Source organism: Cupressus sempervirens, chromosome 4 (genome assembly GCF_028749045.1).
Source record: "Cupressus sempervirens isolate cs-2001-9-10 chromosome 4, ASM2874904v1, whole genome shotgun sequence".
Classification (NCBI taxonomy): domain Eukaryota; kingdom Viridiplantae; phylum Streptophyta; class Pinopsida; order Cupressales; family Cupressaceae; genus Cupressus; species Cupressus sempervirens.
Window position 1 is genome coordinate 916,680,188 of NC_143121.1, and position 16,979 is coordinate 916,697,166.

At 33.8% G+C, this 16,979-nt stretch overlaps 1 protein-coding gene across 1 annotated transcript in view; it reads right to left on the minus strand.

The window, feature by feature from the left end:
- Nucleotides 1-2,045: 2,045 nt before the first annotated feature.
- Nucleotides 2,046-16,979, minus strand: part of LOC149564389 (uncharacterized) — a 72,673-nt gene continuing 57,739 nt past the window's right edge. The window contains exons 5-6 of the mRNA XM_089827437.1: nt 4,580-5,311; nt 2,046-2,414 (exon numbers count right to left, since the gene is read on the minus strand). Of these exons, the coding sequence (XP_089683563.1) occupies nt 2,358-2,414; nt 4,580-5,311 (789 nt within the window). The 3' untranslated portion in view covers nt 2,046-2,357. The remainder of the gene's footprint in view (nt 2,415-4,579; nt 5,312-16,979) is intronic.

Below are 16,979 nucleotides of genomic sequence, written 5' to 3' on the forward strand. Positions count from 1 at the left end.
TTAATTCTATAACTCTAACATCATACTAGTCCGATTCTACAAATCGTACAGATCTAATAAAGCATGAATTTACTTTATATCATTAGCCTTTAAGATATACTAAACTATAATACAGATCGCAATCCTTTGGGAACACTAAAAGTAGTCAGTTTAACTAACTATTAGTCATCAAATGGAGACACTAATCTTGGGAAAATAATGTCTATGAAGGGCCAAACTAGAAAGAGTCATTTCCTTTGTAAGGACATGTCCCTTGGGTTTACTACAAAGGAAAGTAAGAATGTGGATAGAGGACACACATACAATTAAGTTTGCTTCTCTAGCATTACTGCCTTATGCGATTTAGTAGCAAGGATAAAAACATTTTCAGAATAATTGTTATAATCCATATTCGAGACCATTTTCAGCAATAAGAAAGGCATTATATCAGTTTGATTTATAGCAAAAACTTTACAATAATTGTTTTCATTTTATTTTTATCATTCTTATTACGGATCTATATATTCAAGACCATCTTCAGCAATAAGAAAGGCAATATATCAGTTTGATCTATAGCAGAAACTTTACAATAATTGTTTTCATTTTTTTATTATCATTCTTATTAGAGATTTTATTTCTCTTCCTCCATTATAACTTCAATATTTTTTAAAATAAAAATTAATGATCAAAAGTTTTAGAGAGTCTCTCTTCTTTACCATTTTTTGAATATACTTTCTTTTTATGACCTATAATTATATGGGTTTGACACATTATTTTCTTCTTTTGGCCATCCATCATACGACTCCAATGCTACAATTATTTATTTTAAATCACTATATCCATTACCAAATATATCAATTTGATGATACATATGTAGTTGCTCAAGACCCTTTGAAATAATATTATATCTTCTCTTCTTGCTTTTTCATTTATAGACTTTGCATATTTCATTATACTTCTAAGTGACAACCTTTTTGCATTTCAATGGATATTAATGGTTAGTTTCAAATCCACCTATCTCACCTATAGTCTCATCACCTTTTCATAAGTACTTTGCAAATAAATAATTTCGTTTTCCTTTATACAGCAACTTTTAAGTCCCTTAATGAAGTTCCTCATCCTTTTGCATGAATACATCTTCACTTCACCTCTATATTCTAACCAATTGCTTGAATACATCTTTACTTCACCTCTATATTCTAACCAAACTCTTTGAGACTCCCACATCCATTCAAAATTACAACATCCTTGTTGCAATAGATTATAACCTTTAGTTTGTAATTTATATATTGCTACAAGTTTCTACCTACAGGAAAAATATAGCACTTCTCAATCAATTTATTTTTAATAGATAATCTTGTACATCTTGTCTCCCGTCTCTGATCATTTGATATTACATGCCTACCCTCTATGATGACCTTCCTGGAGATGATGTTTCCCTTTTCTGTGTCTATTATGAGATTTTTTTTTGTCATTTTCGAGTGATGCACATCAAATCAACTTTTCTATACTTCAGTTAGGAACATCAATCTTCTCTAAGACATAATGATGATGAAATAGCAATTACAATAGTGAAAAAATTGTCAAGGACTAACATTTTGAGCTGTCAAGTGTGGTTAATTATCTAGATGATGATAAGATTATAGATGATGGTTCCTACCATTATGACTTACATTGTACCATATATAGTTTGTATAATGTATTGTTTCTCAATATAAATCAAAATTACCTCCAAATACAATAGTTTCTCCAAAGAGAACTCTAAACCATTATTGTTTGTTACCCTGCTACTCCCCTCAGGCAGGGACTCCATTGTTTTTTTTCCTACCATTGAAGTCTAGTTACGTCATTTAAACCCTTCAACACCTTGGTAATATTCTAATTTATTTTGAGTTTTACATATTTTAGTGAGCAATATCACATTGTTTCTCTATAGGTATACTAACATTTCTCCCCCTAAATTTTTGGCACCGCCACCTTCTCTCCAGTCATTAATTCATTAATTATATTTGCGGCTCAAAGTTACATATATGTAATTTTCTATTAAATTGTTAGTGTTATTAAAATACAAACAACAAAGATTTCTTTGATAATTGAATTATTGGAAGAAATCAATATTCACATAATTGAATTGCTTTACAAAATATATCAATGATAATGAGCCCAATGTAGGCATCAAATCAATGAATTGGAAAAAACAATTTTACAACCTAAATTCTGTTGACATTTCAAATTGATATTTACATTATTGTTGAGAACCCAAATTTCACATAACAGCAATTGCTTGAATTGAATTTTGTACAAGGTATGTCAATAAATAGACTACCAGGGAGTATTTACAGTTAGCTTGGCACCCACAAAATTGATCAAGGAATTCTTCAGTTACTGTACTCAAAGTACTTAGGATCTGCTGGAAAATGACACTCCACTTGCAACTGCCACAGATCAACAACAATTACAGTATATGCCACATCAGGATAACAGGCAATGTTAAAAAACCAAATGATGATAATAAACACTCTCCTATCTACCTAGTCCATATTGTCCATTGTACAATCAGTTATTTGCATCCACAATTCAAATTCTCCCCACGAATTAATGCATAGGAGAGAAACTTAACTGACACCTAAACGGATTACGTTCATAACATTCACATTTAAATGTCACTTATTCATCATGTTTATTTCTCCACAGTTCTCCATTGGCATCACAATTAACCCACTGGAAAGCTTATACATTTTGTTTAGTCTGTTATATACACTGGCAATATAATTCTTAATGTAAAATTTGTTTAGATGCTAAGATTTTGATACTGCCACTAGGATTTTGAACAGTTATTTGCCTACGATCATTGAAACTCATTCATTTTTCTGTCAGTTTATTGTTTCAAAATGTTGTGCTTTTAGTTGCACATTCCCTTTGATTTAAGACTCCTGAATTCTTGGTTAGTTGCAAATGCTGACATTAGTCATATGTTTAAATGGTTAGAGTTAAAGGCTTACAGAGATGGCATACATATATAATTGCTAATATAATGTTTCCATCAATGTTAAGGAATCGTATGGAAGATTAAAATTTGCAAATCTAGATGCGGAGTTTCTTCAACATTGCTTTGAATTGCTTTAACACATGATATGACTGTTATCAGTACTCATTTAATCGATGTCTCAGTCTTACGGTCCATATAACTATTTACCTAAGTCCATCACTTAAAGGTTTTTCATGTTCATTTAGATGTGCATATCAGACTTCCCTTGAGAAGTCACAGATGCAGTAGATGATGATCCCTGATTTGAAGGGAAAATGTAAAAAATATTATGAATGGTTGGGTCAAAGGACCTAACAAGGGCAGCTAAAACTAATACTAGGAAGCAAAAGAACATGACAAACAGTATTTCAGAATATATGATGCGTATGATACAAATAATCATGTAGAAGACATGCTCATTGCTAATATAGCAGAAAGGAAGAGGTCTGATGGAAATCAATCCCTGATCTCTATCACAGCCTGAAACAGAGAGTCGGTATACTCAATCAATCATCACAAAAGGACCAAGAAGACCTAGAAGAATGCAATGCCTAAAGGTGCATGCAGAACAGCCTTGGAAGAATGCAGAAGCTTTCTCCCGGTGCATGTCTCATCCACAAATGATATTTGTTAGAGATAGACAACATATGCCTATGTAGTATGGAATATGAGCAATGTTCACTTATGTCTGGTGGCAGGCTACGTGATAAGATTTTGATCCATTAAGTCAGGCTAAACAACGTTGTGTTTTATGTCCATCATTGTCCATCTTCATTGGATACTTTAAGTTTCGGGTGACATGTTTTGATGTTGGGCAGAACTGATGATGTGATTTTTTAATAGATTAGAACATATCATGTGCCAGTTGGAACAGGGCAGTAACATATGTTCTGCAATCATTTGAAGGAAATCCTAGAAATCCTATAAAACCCTATAATGGATCTGTCATAATGAAACAGAAACAGACAAACTGCATTTAAATAAGTCCTATATTTCAACAAGTACTAATCCCTCCTATCTTTTAGAATCGATTTCTATGCCTACACTGGAATTGAAATTTTAAGTATCTTTTATATTTTAAATACATTTTTCAGCTTGGTTTAAAAAAAACCTTAATACAGAATTTCATTCGTGATCGAAGAAATTCTTTTAACCTCTGCATTATCACTGTTGCTCAGTGCTTTCAACCAGGCCATTCGCATTATAAGTCATACACCAGACCACAGCCTTGACAGACACATATAGTACATACTGAATTGTTGATAGATTTCACATTATATTTTATTTTGCTTTAATAATTGCCTTCTTTGACCCCCCTTCTATTTGCCACCAAAAGATATTTTTTAGTTTGAATTATTTTGCCAAACACACTGTTTCTACATGTTTCTCCACTAAACTGCCATCACTGCTGTTGTTGTATATGAAAATCTACTATGCTTTCATAGAACATAAAGTCAGAGCATATGTGCATCTTAGTATAATATACAAGCAAAAGCAAATACTGATATATTTCAGGACATCTGATTCATATAGAATAGCTTCAATTTGACTCAAATATAACAAGCCTCATACCTTGCCTTCATCTGTATCTGAATGTCGTTGTGGGAAAACAACTCGCAAGTCATTGTACAAGTAGAAATGCCTTTCATCTTCAACTTGCATAGAATTGTCTGAAACTGCAGATGGTAGCAGAGAATCTGAGTTGCATTTTAGTGGTGAATTTGACCCCTTTTTGAGTGGAGGGCAAAGAAAAAAGAGATGCAGTGCATATCGAAGAACACCTCCACTTGACATGTTTTCATTAACCTTGACAGAATCAGGTACAGCTTTCTTGCCGGATTTATCACAAATATCCATCATACTGTCATCTTCCTTATGGAAACCCTGGTCTTCGTAAAGTTTTAAACTGTCAGAAACCTTTTTGTCATTTAAAGTGAAATTGACAGTAGCATTTCTATCCAAAATGTAATTAGGTGCTAGTGCAGTTGTAATTACTTTGACAGACTCAACAGCCCCTTTGTAAATATCATTATTCACAGAACTTTCTGAATATGTACAATTCCTATCCTCGGAAGCTTTATCTTTCAATAACCTGTTTAAATTCCTGGATCTCATGCTACAAATTTTCTCCTCACTTTGTGCATCAATCAGCCTCTCACTGGACTGTAAACTCCTACCATGTACAATTGCTGATGATGCAGCCATGGAATTAGCTGCCATATCTTGACTCCTTGGCGAGATCTCTCTCTGTGAGGTTGATGTCAATCCACTTGAAGCTAAGCTGACCTTATGCCGCATAAATGTCTGCTTCCATTCAATTGCACCAGAAACCCATCAATAGCATGATTGTGTGCACAAAGCTGAATAATTTTTGCTGCGAAAATTGCAAAAGAACAAATTGAAATGCACAGATTTTATAGGGGTGGTATGTGAGTCGAATATAGAGGTGTAGGCAAGTTAATGGAGAGAGATTTTGTGATTATCCAATCAAGCTAATGTATGTCTTACTTGACTGGTTTGGACAAAGGATGCATAAGCATCTTTCTTTCACTTCAGGTAGCTCCTTGTATAATATATTTATTGTCTATTCAAGTCTGTTTGACACAGAAGCAAACAGAACAAGACCAACCAAACAGCAATTCTTGCACTGCAGTGAAAACCAGGCTTTACATAGAAATTTAACAAAAACCTTCGGGTGTGATCAATATAAGTAATCTTAATCATGATCCTTGAACATAATCATAACTAGTTAGCAAATCAGCATTTATTTTCAGACACTAAACCCAGCATGCTTAAATACTACATAATTAAAAAGGTATTTTCCAAGACCTCAAACAACCAACCTATCATGAAAAGGTCAAATCTTATGCTGTGTCATGGGTACATGTTCACTAAGATTTGGTAGTGAAAAACACAAACAAACACAATTGAAAAATTTACTCAGTTGCAAAAGATGCAGTCCATAGAATCAGATCGTGGTCTTTCATTTTGCTCATTGAAGCTTATATTCCACATGAACTTAAGATTCGGACTGTTCTAGTTGTAACATTTATCAAGTGGAAATCAAATTTTAGAAATCTATGTTACTGTTGAAAAAGAAATTCAAACTGCTGGTCCCCTATTCAAGGGTCAAGATGTCAAATGCAACAAGGATCAAAGGCGGGCATGAAAATTCTATTGCGGGTGAGTGTAAAAGTGTATGGCAGATTAGGATGTTTGTTGGAGGAAGAGGTGTGTGTATTCATGCTTTCTACCATAATATCTGCTACATGTTGCACAAGCTTCTAGTTACGCACTAAAATGGAAGGCTTGAGGTGTCAAGTGATCACACAATCTCCACTTTCTGTGTAACATAATTCATGAAACCAAGAAGCATTTGAGGACATTATGAGGCATGCATCTGAATGGCTGTAATTTTCTGGACAGAACTTCCTGATTGAAGAGTGGTACAATGGGGAGGTCCTTCATCCTTGGGAGGGCGACACTTGATGTTTATTTAAGGTAAGGTATCTGTTGGCAGTGTCAGACTGTTTTCTTAAGTTCCTGCTTGTTGTTTTTGGTATTAGTTTGTTACATGTTTGCTTAGGGCTCCTGTGGTGACTACATATGGTTTTTGCTAGGCAATGGCTTTTTTAAATGTCTCACTCATGATGCTCTTGTTCTGGGTTTAAAGGTGGTTTTCTCGTGCTACTCAACTCTTGAGGTGAGGTGGTGAGAGAGTAGTTTTCTAATGTTCTGGGTGCAACGAACAGAGGCTATTGTGGATAGAGTTTGTCTATTGGAGCAAGAGTTGCTTTCTATCATGGTATCTGCTCAGTGCAGCACAGGCTAATGGTAACACAGTGAAATGGACAGACTGAGTTCTCAAGTGATCACACAGTCACCACTTTCTATGATGACACATTAATGGAACCAAAACGCATGCACATGAATTTGGAGATATGCATCTGAATATGCTGATCCCTCTGGACAGGCCAACAAATCTCTCAGTTGAAGAAGTGGTACATTGGAGAGGTCTTACATCCTTGGGAGGGGGTTGGGCCATGGTTTGAGTTCCTACTTTTTTGTTGGTAGTAGTTTGTGGCACATTATCCCTATTGAGGTTACTAAGATGGATTTCTGCATAAGGTTTTTGCTAGGTTGTGTGTTTTCTAAAATACCTTGAGCATGTTGCTCTTGCTCTTGTTTTGAAGAGCATTTCTTTGCCCCTGTTTGATGGCACCTTTTGGATGGCAAATTAAACACACCATATCATGGCATTTAATGATTATTGTGCATTTACGAACTATATTGTAATATCACATGTATTATGGGTGGCAGCCCCCACAGAACACCAACTATTTAATCTCAAAAAACAATGTGAACAGATGATGATGTGATTGATTATGCATATGTACCCATATTGTCACATTTAACCCATTCTCGACCCCAATAGCCTAATCAAGTGTAAAACCTGTTAATGTTGGGGAAAAATGAGACAATAATTGCCTGATCGTTGATGCAATTTTCAACAAGTTTTTTACCTGCAACAGGCAAGGATTTGAACTGCTAGGGCATGTTGCTAGGTTGTCATCAGAATATTATCAAAACTCAGTGAATTATAACCAAAAAAATATATCAAGCCTCTGATCTCTATTGCCCTAACATGCAGGGGGGTGACAGTTTCAAGTGAATATGCCAAGAGTGAGAATGAAGTGGTCTAACCTTTGACTACATAAAATAAAATAGATCTCTTCAAGTAGGTCATTAAAAAATTCATTTTACAGGATACGTCAATATCATGTGCTTTAACCATAAATCTGTTGAGTTTTGTAGAATTGTTTTCGGCAAATGTAATAACACTATCATTTATTTCAATGTGTTCCAAGTGCAGATTGGAATGCATATAAATATGAGTAGAGTGGAAATGTCTCACGAAGAGACATGTCCCTATGGTAATTTATAAGTTAATAACCATTTAGACAATATTAATAATAATATATATAAACATAACTATATAAAACATATATATATATATATATATAATAAAGTGGATATAGGAGAGTTTGTCTAATTGATGATTAACCAATATCCATAGAAGGATTATCTCTAGGTCCATTCAATCAAACTGAAGGTACAACATTAACACTCCCTCTTAACTAGGAAGAATTGTTATAGAGCACATTATGCTCTCAAGCATATAGAGAGATATCATCTCAATATGATTTGCTTGGAATGACATATTTAAGGATATCAACACATATCCATCAATATAGGTGTTATCTTTCAATATCATCCGAAGTATGATTCAACAAGATATATTCTCTTGGTATGTGCATTGGCATCACGTTCATGATGCCTACCAAAAGAATATGTTTATATCCTAGAAGGATATGAGTTATTTGATTTCCGGCACACTTCAGGACAGCAGCTGAATGTAGTCTATCAGATAACAAGTAATCAAAATATTATGATCTCCATCACAAGTATCATGATCTCTGGCACTTTGGGACAGCAACCTAATATAATCTATCATGATACGTTCATTATCATGATTTCCGGCACTCTAGAACAGCAATTTAATGCAGTCAGTCATGATAACAGGTAATCAAAATGTCATGATCTCCATCATGGCAAGTATCATTATCTCCAGCACTCTAGGACAACAACTTAATGTAGTCTACCATGATACATTCGTTATCATGATATCCAGCACTCTGGGACAGCAACTTAATGTAGTCAATCATGAGAACAAGGCAAACCATTTTTAAGATCGCCACCTTACAATAGCGGCCTCACAAATACATCAATGAAAGATCATCACTTTTCATGACATAATCCACATATGCAAAATAATAACTCTCATGATATCCACCATGAACCAAGATAGAGGGTGGATCCAGCATAGCTGCTCCTAGAGGGTGGAACAAGAGCTTTCACCTCAAGCTTCTCTATTACGAAGAATGGATTACAAGGAATTTCAGCTCAAACTTCTCCCTCTCAATCTGTTGACTTTTTCTGTTCAAAGTTGCTTCTGATTGGAATGTCAGACTCCTTCTGAATCTGATATCAACCTTTTGACCTCTGAATATGATACCGACCTTTTGACCTCCTCATACAAGGTTGCCTCTAATGAAGTGTCAGACTTCCTCTTTATATAGAAGGATACTCATAATCTCAACCATCAAGGATATTCACTTCAAGAGCCTGAATTTATCTAACCTGATCATCAGATGACTACTGAATCCTAGATCAAACTTCTTTGGAGGTACTGTCACAAGATTGAGTTTTGCACAATATGCCTAATGTACCATTCTTCTTTTCCTACAAGATCATCTTCAAATACAAAGAAAATATCAGAGAAAAATAGCTCATGTAGTACACATAGAAATACAAATAAGAGAGACTATAATGAGTAGATAAATGTAATACTTAAGAATAATAAATACTTGTATGTACATCAACATCCTTGATACTAATTGCTCCAATGAAGGTCCATATGCATCCAATCAAAAAATGCCTCCACTGGCAATGAAACATTGGTTAAGGTAATTATTCACACCCCCCCCCCCCCCCCCCCCCCCCCCCCCCGCTCCCACAATGTAAAATTCCCACACACTTCATTTTATAAGGTTATCAATGAATTTGAACCATCAAATGGTCTAGTTCAATAGCTTTGAATAAAACATCAATTCCACTTGTAGATAAATATCCATTATTATATTCCTATTCAATCCTCTCAAGATGGTCCTTGCATTCTTGCAATAGTTCTATACCCATGTTCTAAGTATTAACAAGAAGAATACCATACAGCATATTAATCTTCCCTAGTGACCTTGAAAATTGAAGCATCCTCCTCCTCAAACTTCTTAAATCTTTCCTTACCATAATCCATATCCTTGTCCTCTAACAATTCTTCTCTGTGCTCCTAACACTCCATAATACCAATCTTTAGTTTAAAGGCACTTATTCCACCACTTACAATAATTATATAAGTTTCTTTAGTAAGATCATTAACTTGTTCTTATTTGACTTCTACCATTTCCAACAAGTATCTAATGCAATAATTTCTTGTCTTTCCTTCCTTCCTATTCGGTGATGTTCATATTATTTCTCTTTTCTCCTGATAACATATAATCAGTGCGTGCGCTTTCACTCAAGCATTTCAGATTATGACATCTAACATTCGTTTTGTAATGTACCTTGAGAAGATAACTTACCATTCAACCCAGTTCTCTAATTTACAAGGAGGATATTCTTTCATTTTACTCATATATTTCTAGTATGATATGTTAATAGATATAATAGTGTTATCCTTGCCCCAATGTCTCAAGTATCAGTTCATATTACTGTGATTTGCGCTCTCCACGAATCACCATTCCATAACCTTACATTACTTTAGCTTTGTGAAGTCCCTGTACTTATTCCTTGATAGTTGAGGACAATATTATGAAATTTTAATCTTAGTCATATTTATTACCCACCTTGTATTTCTCTTATAGCAATAAAGTCTTGCATTCAACCTCATCCATGTAACTTGTGATGATGATGCTTTCCCAAATTCCTCCTTTACATAAGTGTAATTGAGTTATGCCCATTGCAACAATCCACCACATTGAATGTTTTTTAAATTATAATTTCTATTATAGCAATCTGCAAGTTGAACTGAATGTAAGTCTTGATTTTGATATAAAGCTGCTCTTTTCTGAGAAGTTCAAGATCATTCAATCTTTCCCTTCAATTATTGCTTATCATTTCCGTGATTAGTCTTGATATATATGTGGCATTTATTACCAATCTTTTGCTTCCTCTATTTTCAATTCCTCAATTACATTTAATAATCTATTGTCTTAAATCAATGGATAGTATTCATTTTTGGATCTCTTATATATTTCCTCATGTTGTGGGAGAATTGTGGTGGAGTTACGTATTCATTTGGCATAGATGTCCTTTCACCTTATATATTAAATCTTATTTTCTCTACAAATCTTCATTTGATTCTTCTCCCATTTTTTACCGATGATTATGTATTAATTTTGACTTCCCTTTAATATATCTGTTGATGGACGCATTTGTCGTGCATGTTTATACGCTCTAGCATAAAGTCTTCAAGATTGTAATTGGAGGATAGTTGGATATTGTTACTTGGAGATCAATAATCTTGGTGCTTAGTATGAAAAGGCAATTCACCATCTCATTCTCGTGAGCCTCTTTGAAAGAATCTCTTCTACCTCTTTAAACTGTTGAGCGGCCCCATCTCGACTTCTTATATTTCTATTGCTTGCGTGGAAGGTGATTGTGATGGAGGCCAACATGGATTACTTCTTATCAACTAAGTGTGTAAGTGTTATTTAACTGCTCCTCCGTAACTCCTATCTAGGCTAGCAAGTCTTTGACTAAAAGAGCTCCCTAATCGAATACTAATTATATCCAATGTTCTGCTCCCCAAATAGAGAAAAACCTCCTCTTTTATCCCTTTTGTTGGTACTTAGATGGATTCCTCCACTGATACTTTTCCTTCCCCAAATGCTTTAGATAGTATAGTGGATGTAGTAGGCGTGGAAATCTATGGTCAGAACTCCATATGTACAGATGTGAGTATGTATCTTCCACAGTTGTGCATGAATTATACTAATTTTAATGGTTCACTGACATATGGGACATGGAATCTTCAGGTAATATATGACGGTGCTATAAAATATATCAGAATTTTTGTTATAGATAAATCTATGTTAGAGATGGATCTAAATCTGACGCTTTCATTTTACTTTGATTTATCTCAATATCTGTCACAAAATTTTGTAGTGGGAATTGCTAGTGCTGCTATTGGTTTTAAAAGTAAACTTTTTGTATCATACTCTTATTTTAATATTCCAAGAAAAATGAGTTTTAACATTTAAATATATATTGGGGCACCTATAAGAATATTCTCTACATTAATTTTTTGGAAAGATTTCTCATTTGCTCATACATTTTCCACAATCCTGTAGGTGTTTTTTTTTAACATGTTTTTTTGTCAAAAACTTTAAGAGGTAATTCAAATGGGTTTAATGGGTAAGTTTCAACTTTCTATAAATATTATTTAAGTGTATTTTTATAAGTTTAGGGGGGTGATTATTGGTATAATCTCCTCCAAACTATATCGATGTAGACCTTGGTCCACAAGCATGCTTATCTCCCTTTCACTATTTTTAAATATTTGTAGGTCATTGCTTCTCAATCTACTCTTACAGAATTTCCAGAGCAAACCAACAGCTACTAAACAGGCTATTAATATAGTCACACCTACTATGATAAACGAATACTTCTTGTTGTTAGAATGCATCTTTACACTTAGACTCTAGGAGAAGATGTTGTCTATCTCGCTGAGATTTTCAACAGCACCAGCAATTTCCACCACAAAATATCATGGCAAATATTGAGATAAATCTAAGTAAAAGGAAAGCACCAGATCTAAATCCATCTCAAACATAGATTTATCTATAGCAAAAATTCTAATATATTTTATAACACCGTCATATATTACCTAGACATCCCATGTCTCATATGTCAGTGTACCATTAAAATTAGTATAATTCATGCACGCCTGTGAAAGATAAATAATCACATCTTTACATATGGAGTTATGACCATAGATTTCCACTCCTAATACACTCACTACACTATATGAAACTTTAGATTGTTGAACTACAAGACCATTATATTTTGTATCTGCATGAATATTTTATATAACTTGCATAGAGGTCATAAACAAATTGATCCCACCCAAGGTTTGATCACCAGTATGATGCTTTGCTCAAAATCTGAAATCTGTTGTGAAATATGCAACAAAAGAAATATGAATAGTTTTATTAAAAATCACTCTACGTGTAGTTCTATTGGTGTTTTGTAAGAGAGAATAGCTCTGCCTATTGCAACGAACCACTCGGCAAACGTATACATGAATTACACGAGTTCTAAGAATTGTGACAAAGGTGAGATTATATGTGTAAATGACGCAAGCATAAATGACGGCATGGTTCAGCTCACGAACACTAGAAATTCTCTCTTTAAACACACTAACAAAATGACAAGTAGAGTGATCTTTAATAGAACTATTCATATTTCTTCTCTTGTATATTTCACAACGGATTTCAAATTTCGAATAAACCATCGTACTGGTGATCCAACCTTGGGTGGGATTAATTTTTTTATGACTTCTATGCAAATTGCATCAAATACTCATGCATATACAAAATATAATGTCCTTCCAATTCAACAATCAAATGTTTCAGATAGTATAGTGGGTGTAGTAGGAGTGAAAATCTATGGTCAAAACTCCATATGTACAAATGTGAGTATGTATCTTCCACAAGTGTGCATGAATTATACTAATTTTAATGGTTCACTGATATATGAAGATGGAATGTCCAAGTAATATATGACGGTGTTATAAGATATATCAGAATTTTTATTATAGATAAATCTATGTTTGAGATGGATCTAGATCCAGTGCTTTCCTTTTACTTAAATTTATCTCAATCTCTACCACAAGATTTTGTAGTGGGAATTGTTACTGCTTCTGAAAGTCTAAGCGAGACACACAACATCCAATCCTGGAGTCTAAGTGTAAAGATGCATTCTAACAATAACAAGTATTCGTTTTTCATAGTAGGTGCGACTATATTAATAGCTTGTTTAGTAGTTGTGGCCTTGCTCAGGAGCTTCTAGAGGAGTAGATTGAGCAGCAATGACCTACAAATATTTAAATATCTGTCACAAGATGTCTTAGTGGGTGTAGTAGGAGTGGAAATCTATACATCAACAGGTCACACTTTGTCATTTTTTTGATTACCCTTCTTCTTGAAGTGTTTCTTCTTACCTTTATAGGAATTTGTGTTTAGGACATGAAGTTCTTCATCTTCAATTTTTAATTTCTCTCATTTCATATGTTGCCTAGATTCTTCTTGAAGGCAATCTCCTTTAAGTCTATTGAACTCTGGAAGTTTGTATCTAGCACTTAAGCCTTGTGAAAATGTTTCCCATGAATCCAGTAACCCATTTATAGCCTTAAGTGATATCTCTTTGTGTTCAATTATGGTGATTATCTTATAACCAACAGCAGCTCCAGCAATTCCCACTACAAAATCTTGTGGCAGATATATAGATGTTGACATAAGTTTCAGATATTCATATAATATTCACGGTGTATTTTTATAAATCTAAATTCAAGATTATCTTATATGTAGATGTCAATCTTATTTATCTAAATTCAAAATAACTGTCTTGACCTATATTTCTTATACCATGACTATACACAAAAATACTTTCTATAAGGTCATTTATATAGATGATATAATCTACATAATGCATCAAATTTTGTCTAAGCAACACCGAAGTGGTGGTTGAGTGATAATAGTAAAAAGGTGCCATGTGACCTTTGTCATTATAGTTCTCTTAGTTGATGCTGAAAATATTTTGTAATCTCAATAGCCTGTTTAGTAGTTACCTTTGTCATACCAAGAAATCACACTATTATAAAATAGTTCTCAATTTTCCTTATGAATTACACGAGTTTTAAGAATTGTGACAAAGGTGAGATTATATGTGTAAATGACACAAGCATAAATGAGGGCATGGTTCAACACACGAACACCACCAATTCTCTCTTCAAACACACCAATAGAACGACAGGTAGAGTGATATTTAATAGAACTATTCACATTCTTTCTCTTGCATATTTCACAACGGATTTCAAATTCCAAGTGAAGCATCATACTAGTAATCCAACCTTGGGTGGGATCAATTTGTTTATGACTTCTATGCAAGTTGCATCAAATACTCATGCAGATACAAAATATAGGGGTCTTCCAATTCAACAATGTAATCTTTCAGACAGTGTAGTGGATGGAGTAGAAATCTATAGTCAAAACTTCATACATACAGATGTGAGTATGTATCTTCCACAGGTGTGCATGAATTATACTAATTTTAATGGTTCACTGACATATGAGACATGGAATGTCCGGGTAATATACGACGGTGTTATAAAATATATCAAAATTTTTGTTACAGATAAATCTATGTTTGAGATGGATCTAGATCCAGTGCTTTCCTTTTACTTAAATTTATCTCAATATCTGCCACACGATTTTGTAGTGAGAATTGTTGGTGCTGCTATTGGTTTTAAAAGGAAACTTTTTGTATCATACTTAATATTCCAACAAAAATGAGTTTTAAAATTTAAATATATATTGAGGCACTTATAAGAATATTCTCTACATTTTTTTTGAAAAGATCTCTCATTTGCTCATATATTTTCCACGATCCTGTAGGTGATTTTTTTTTTTTTAACATATTTTTTTGTGAGAAAGTTTAAGAGAGAATTCAAATGGGTTTAATTGGTAAGTTTCAACTCTCTATAAATATTATTTAGGCGTATTTTTATAAGTCTAGCAGGGTGATTATTGGTATAAGCTCCTTCAGCCTATATTGACGTGGACCCTGGTCCACAAGCATGCTTATCTCCCTTTCACTGTCTTTAAATGTTTGTAGGTTATTGCTTCTCAATCTACTGGTACAGAAGCTCCAGAGCATGGCCACAACTACTAAATAGGCTATTAATATAGTTGCACCTACTATGATAAATGGATACTTGTTATTGTTAGAATGCATCTTTACACTTAGACTCTAGGAAATGATGTTGTGCATCTCACCGAGATTTTCAGTAGCACCAGCAACTCCCACTACAAAATCTTGTTACAGATATTGAGATAAATCTAAGTAAAAGGAAAGCACCGGATCTAGATCCATCTCAAACATAAAGTTATCTGTAACAAAAATTCTCTTATATTTTATAACATCGTCACATACTGCCTAGACATTTCATGTCTCATATGTCAGTGAACCATTAAAATTAATATAATTCATGCACACCTATGAAAAATACAAACTCACATCTGTACATATGGAGTTCTTACCACATATTCAAGGTGTATTTTTGTAAATTTAAATTCAACATTATCTTATATATAGATGTCAATCTTATATATCTAAATTCAAAATACTTGTCTTGACCTATATTTCTTATACTATGACTATACACAAACATACTTTCTATAAGGTCATTTATATAGATAATATAATCTGGATATTGCATCAAATTTTGTCTAAGCAGCACCGAAGTGGTGGTTGAGTGATAATAATAAAAAGGTGCCATGTAACCTTTGTCATTATAGTTCTCTTATTTGATGCCGAAAATATTTTGTATCTCAATAGCTTGTTTAGTAGTTACCTTTGTCATACCAAAAAATCACACTATTATAAAATAATTCTCAATCTGCCTTATGGATTACACTAGTTTTCAGAATTGTGACAAAGATGAGATTATATGTGTAAATGACGCACGCATAAATGAGAGCATGGTTCAACTCACTAACACCAACAATTCTCTTTTCAAACATACAAACAGAACGGCAGGTAGAGTGATCTTTAATAGAACCACTCATATTTCTTTTCTTGCATATTTCACAACAGATTTCAGATTTCGAGTGAAGCATCATACTGGTGATCCAACTTTGGGGGAATTAACTTGCTATGACTTCTATGCAACTTGCATCAAATACTCATGCAGATACAAAATATAGTGGTCTTCAGTTCAACAATCTAATGTTTCAGATAGTGTAGTGGGTGTAGTAGGAGTGGAAATCTATGGTCAGAACTCCATATGTACAGATGTAAATCTATGGTCAGAACTCCATATGGTCAGAATGCATGCATAAATGAGAGCATGGTTCAACTTACTAACACCAACAATTCTCTTTTCAAACACACAAACAGAACGGCAAGTAGAGTGATCTTTAATAGAACCACTCATATTTCTTCTCTTGCATATTTCACAACAGATTTCAGATTTCAAGTGAAGCATCATACTGCTAATCCAACCTTGAGGGGATTAATTTGTTTATGACTTTTATGCAAGTTGCATCAAATACTCATGCAGACACAAAACATA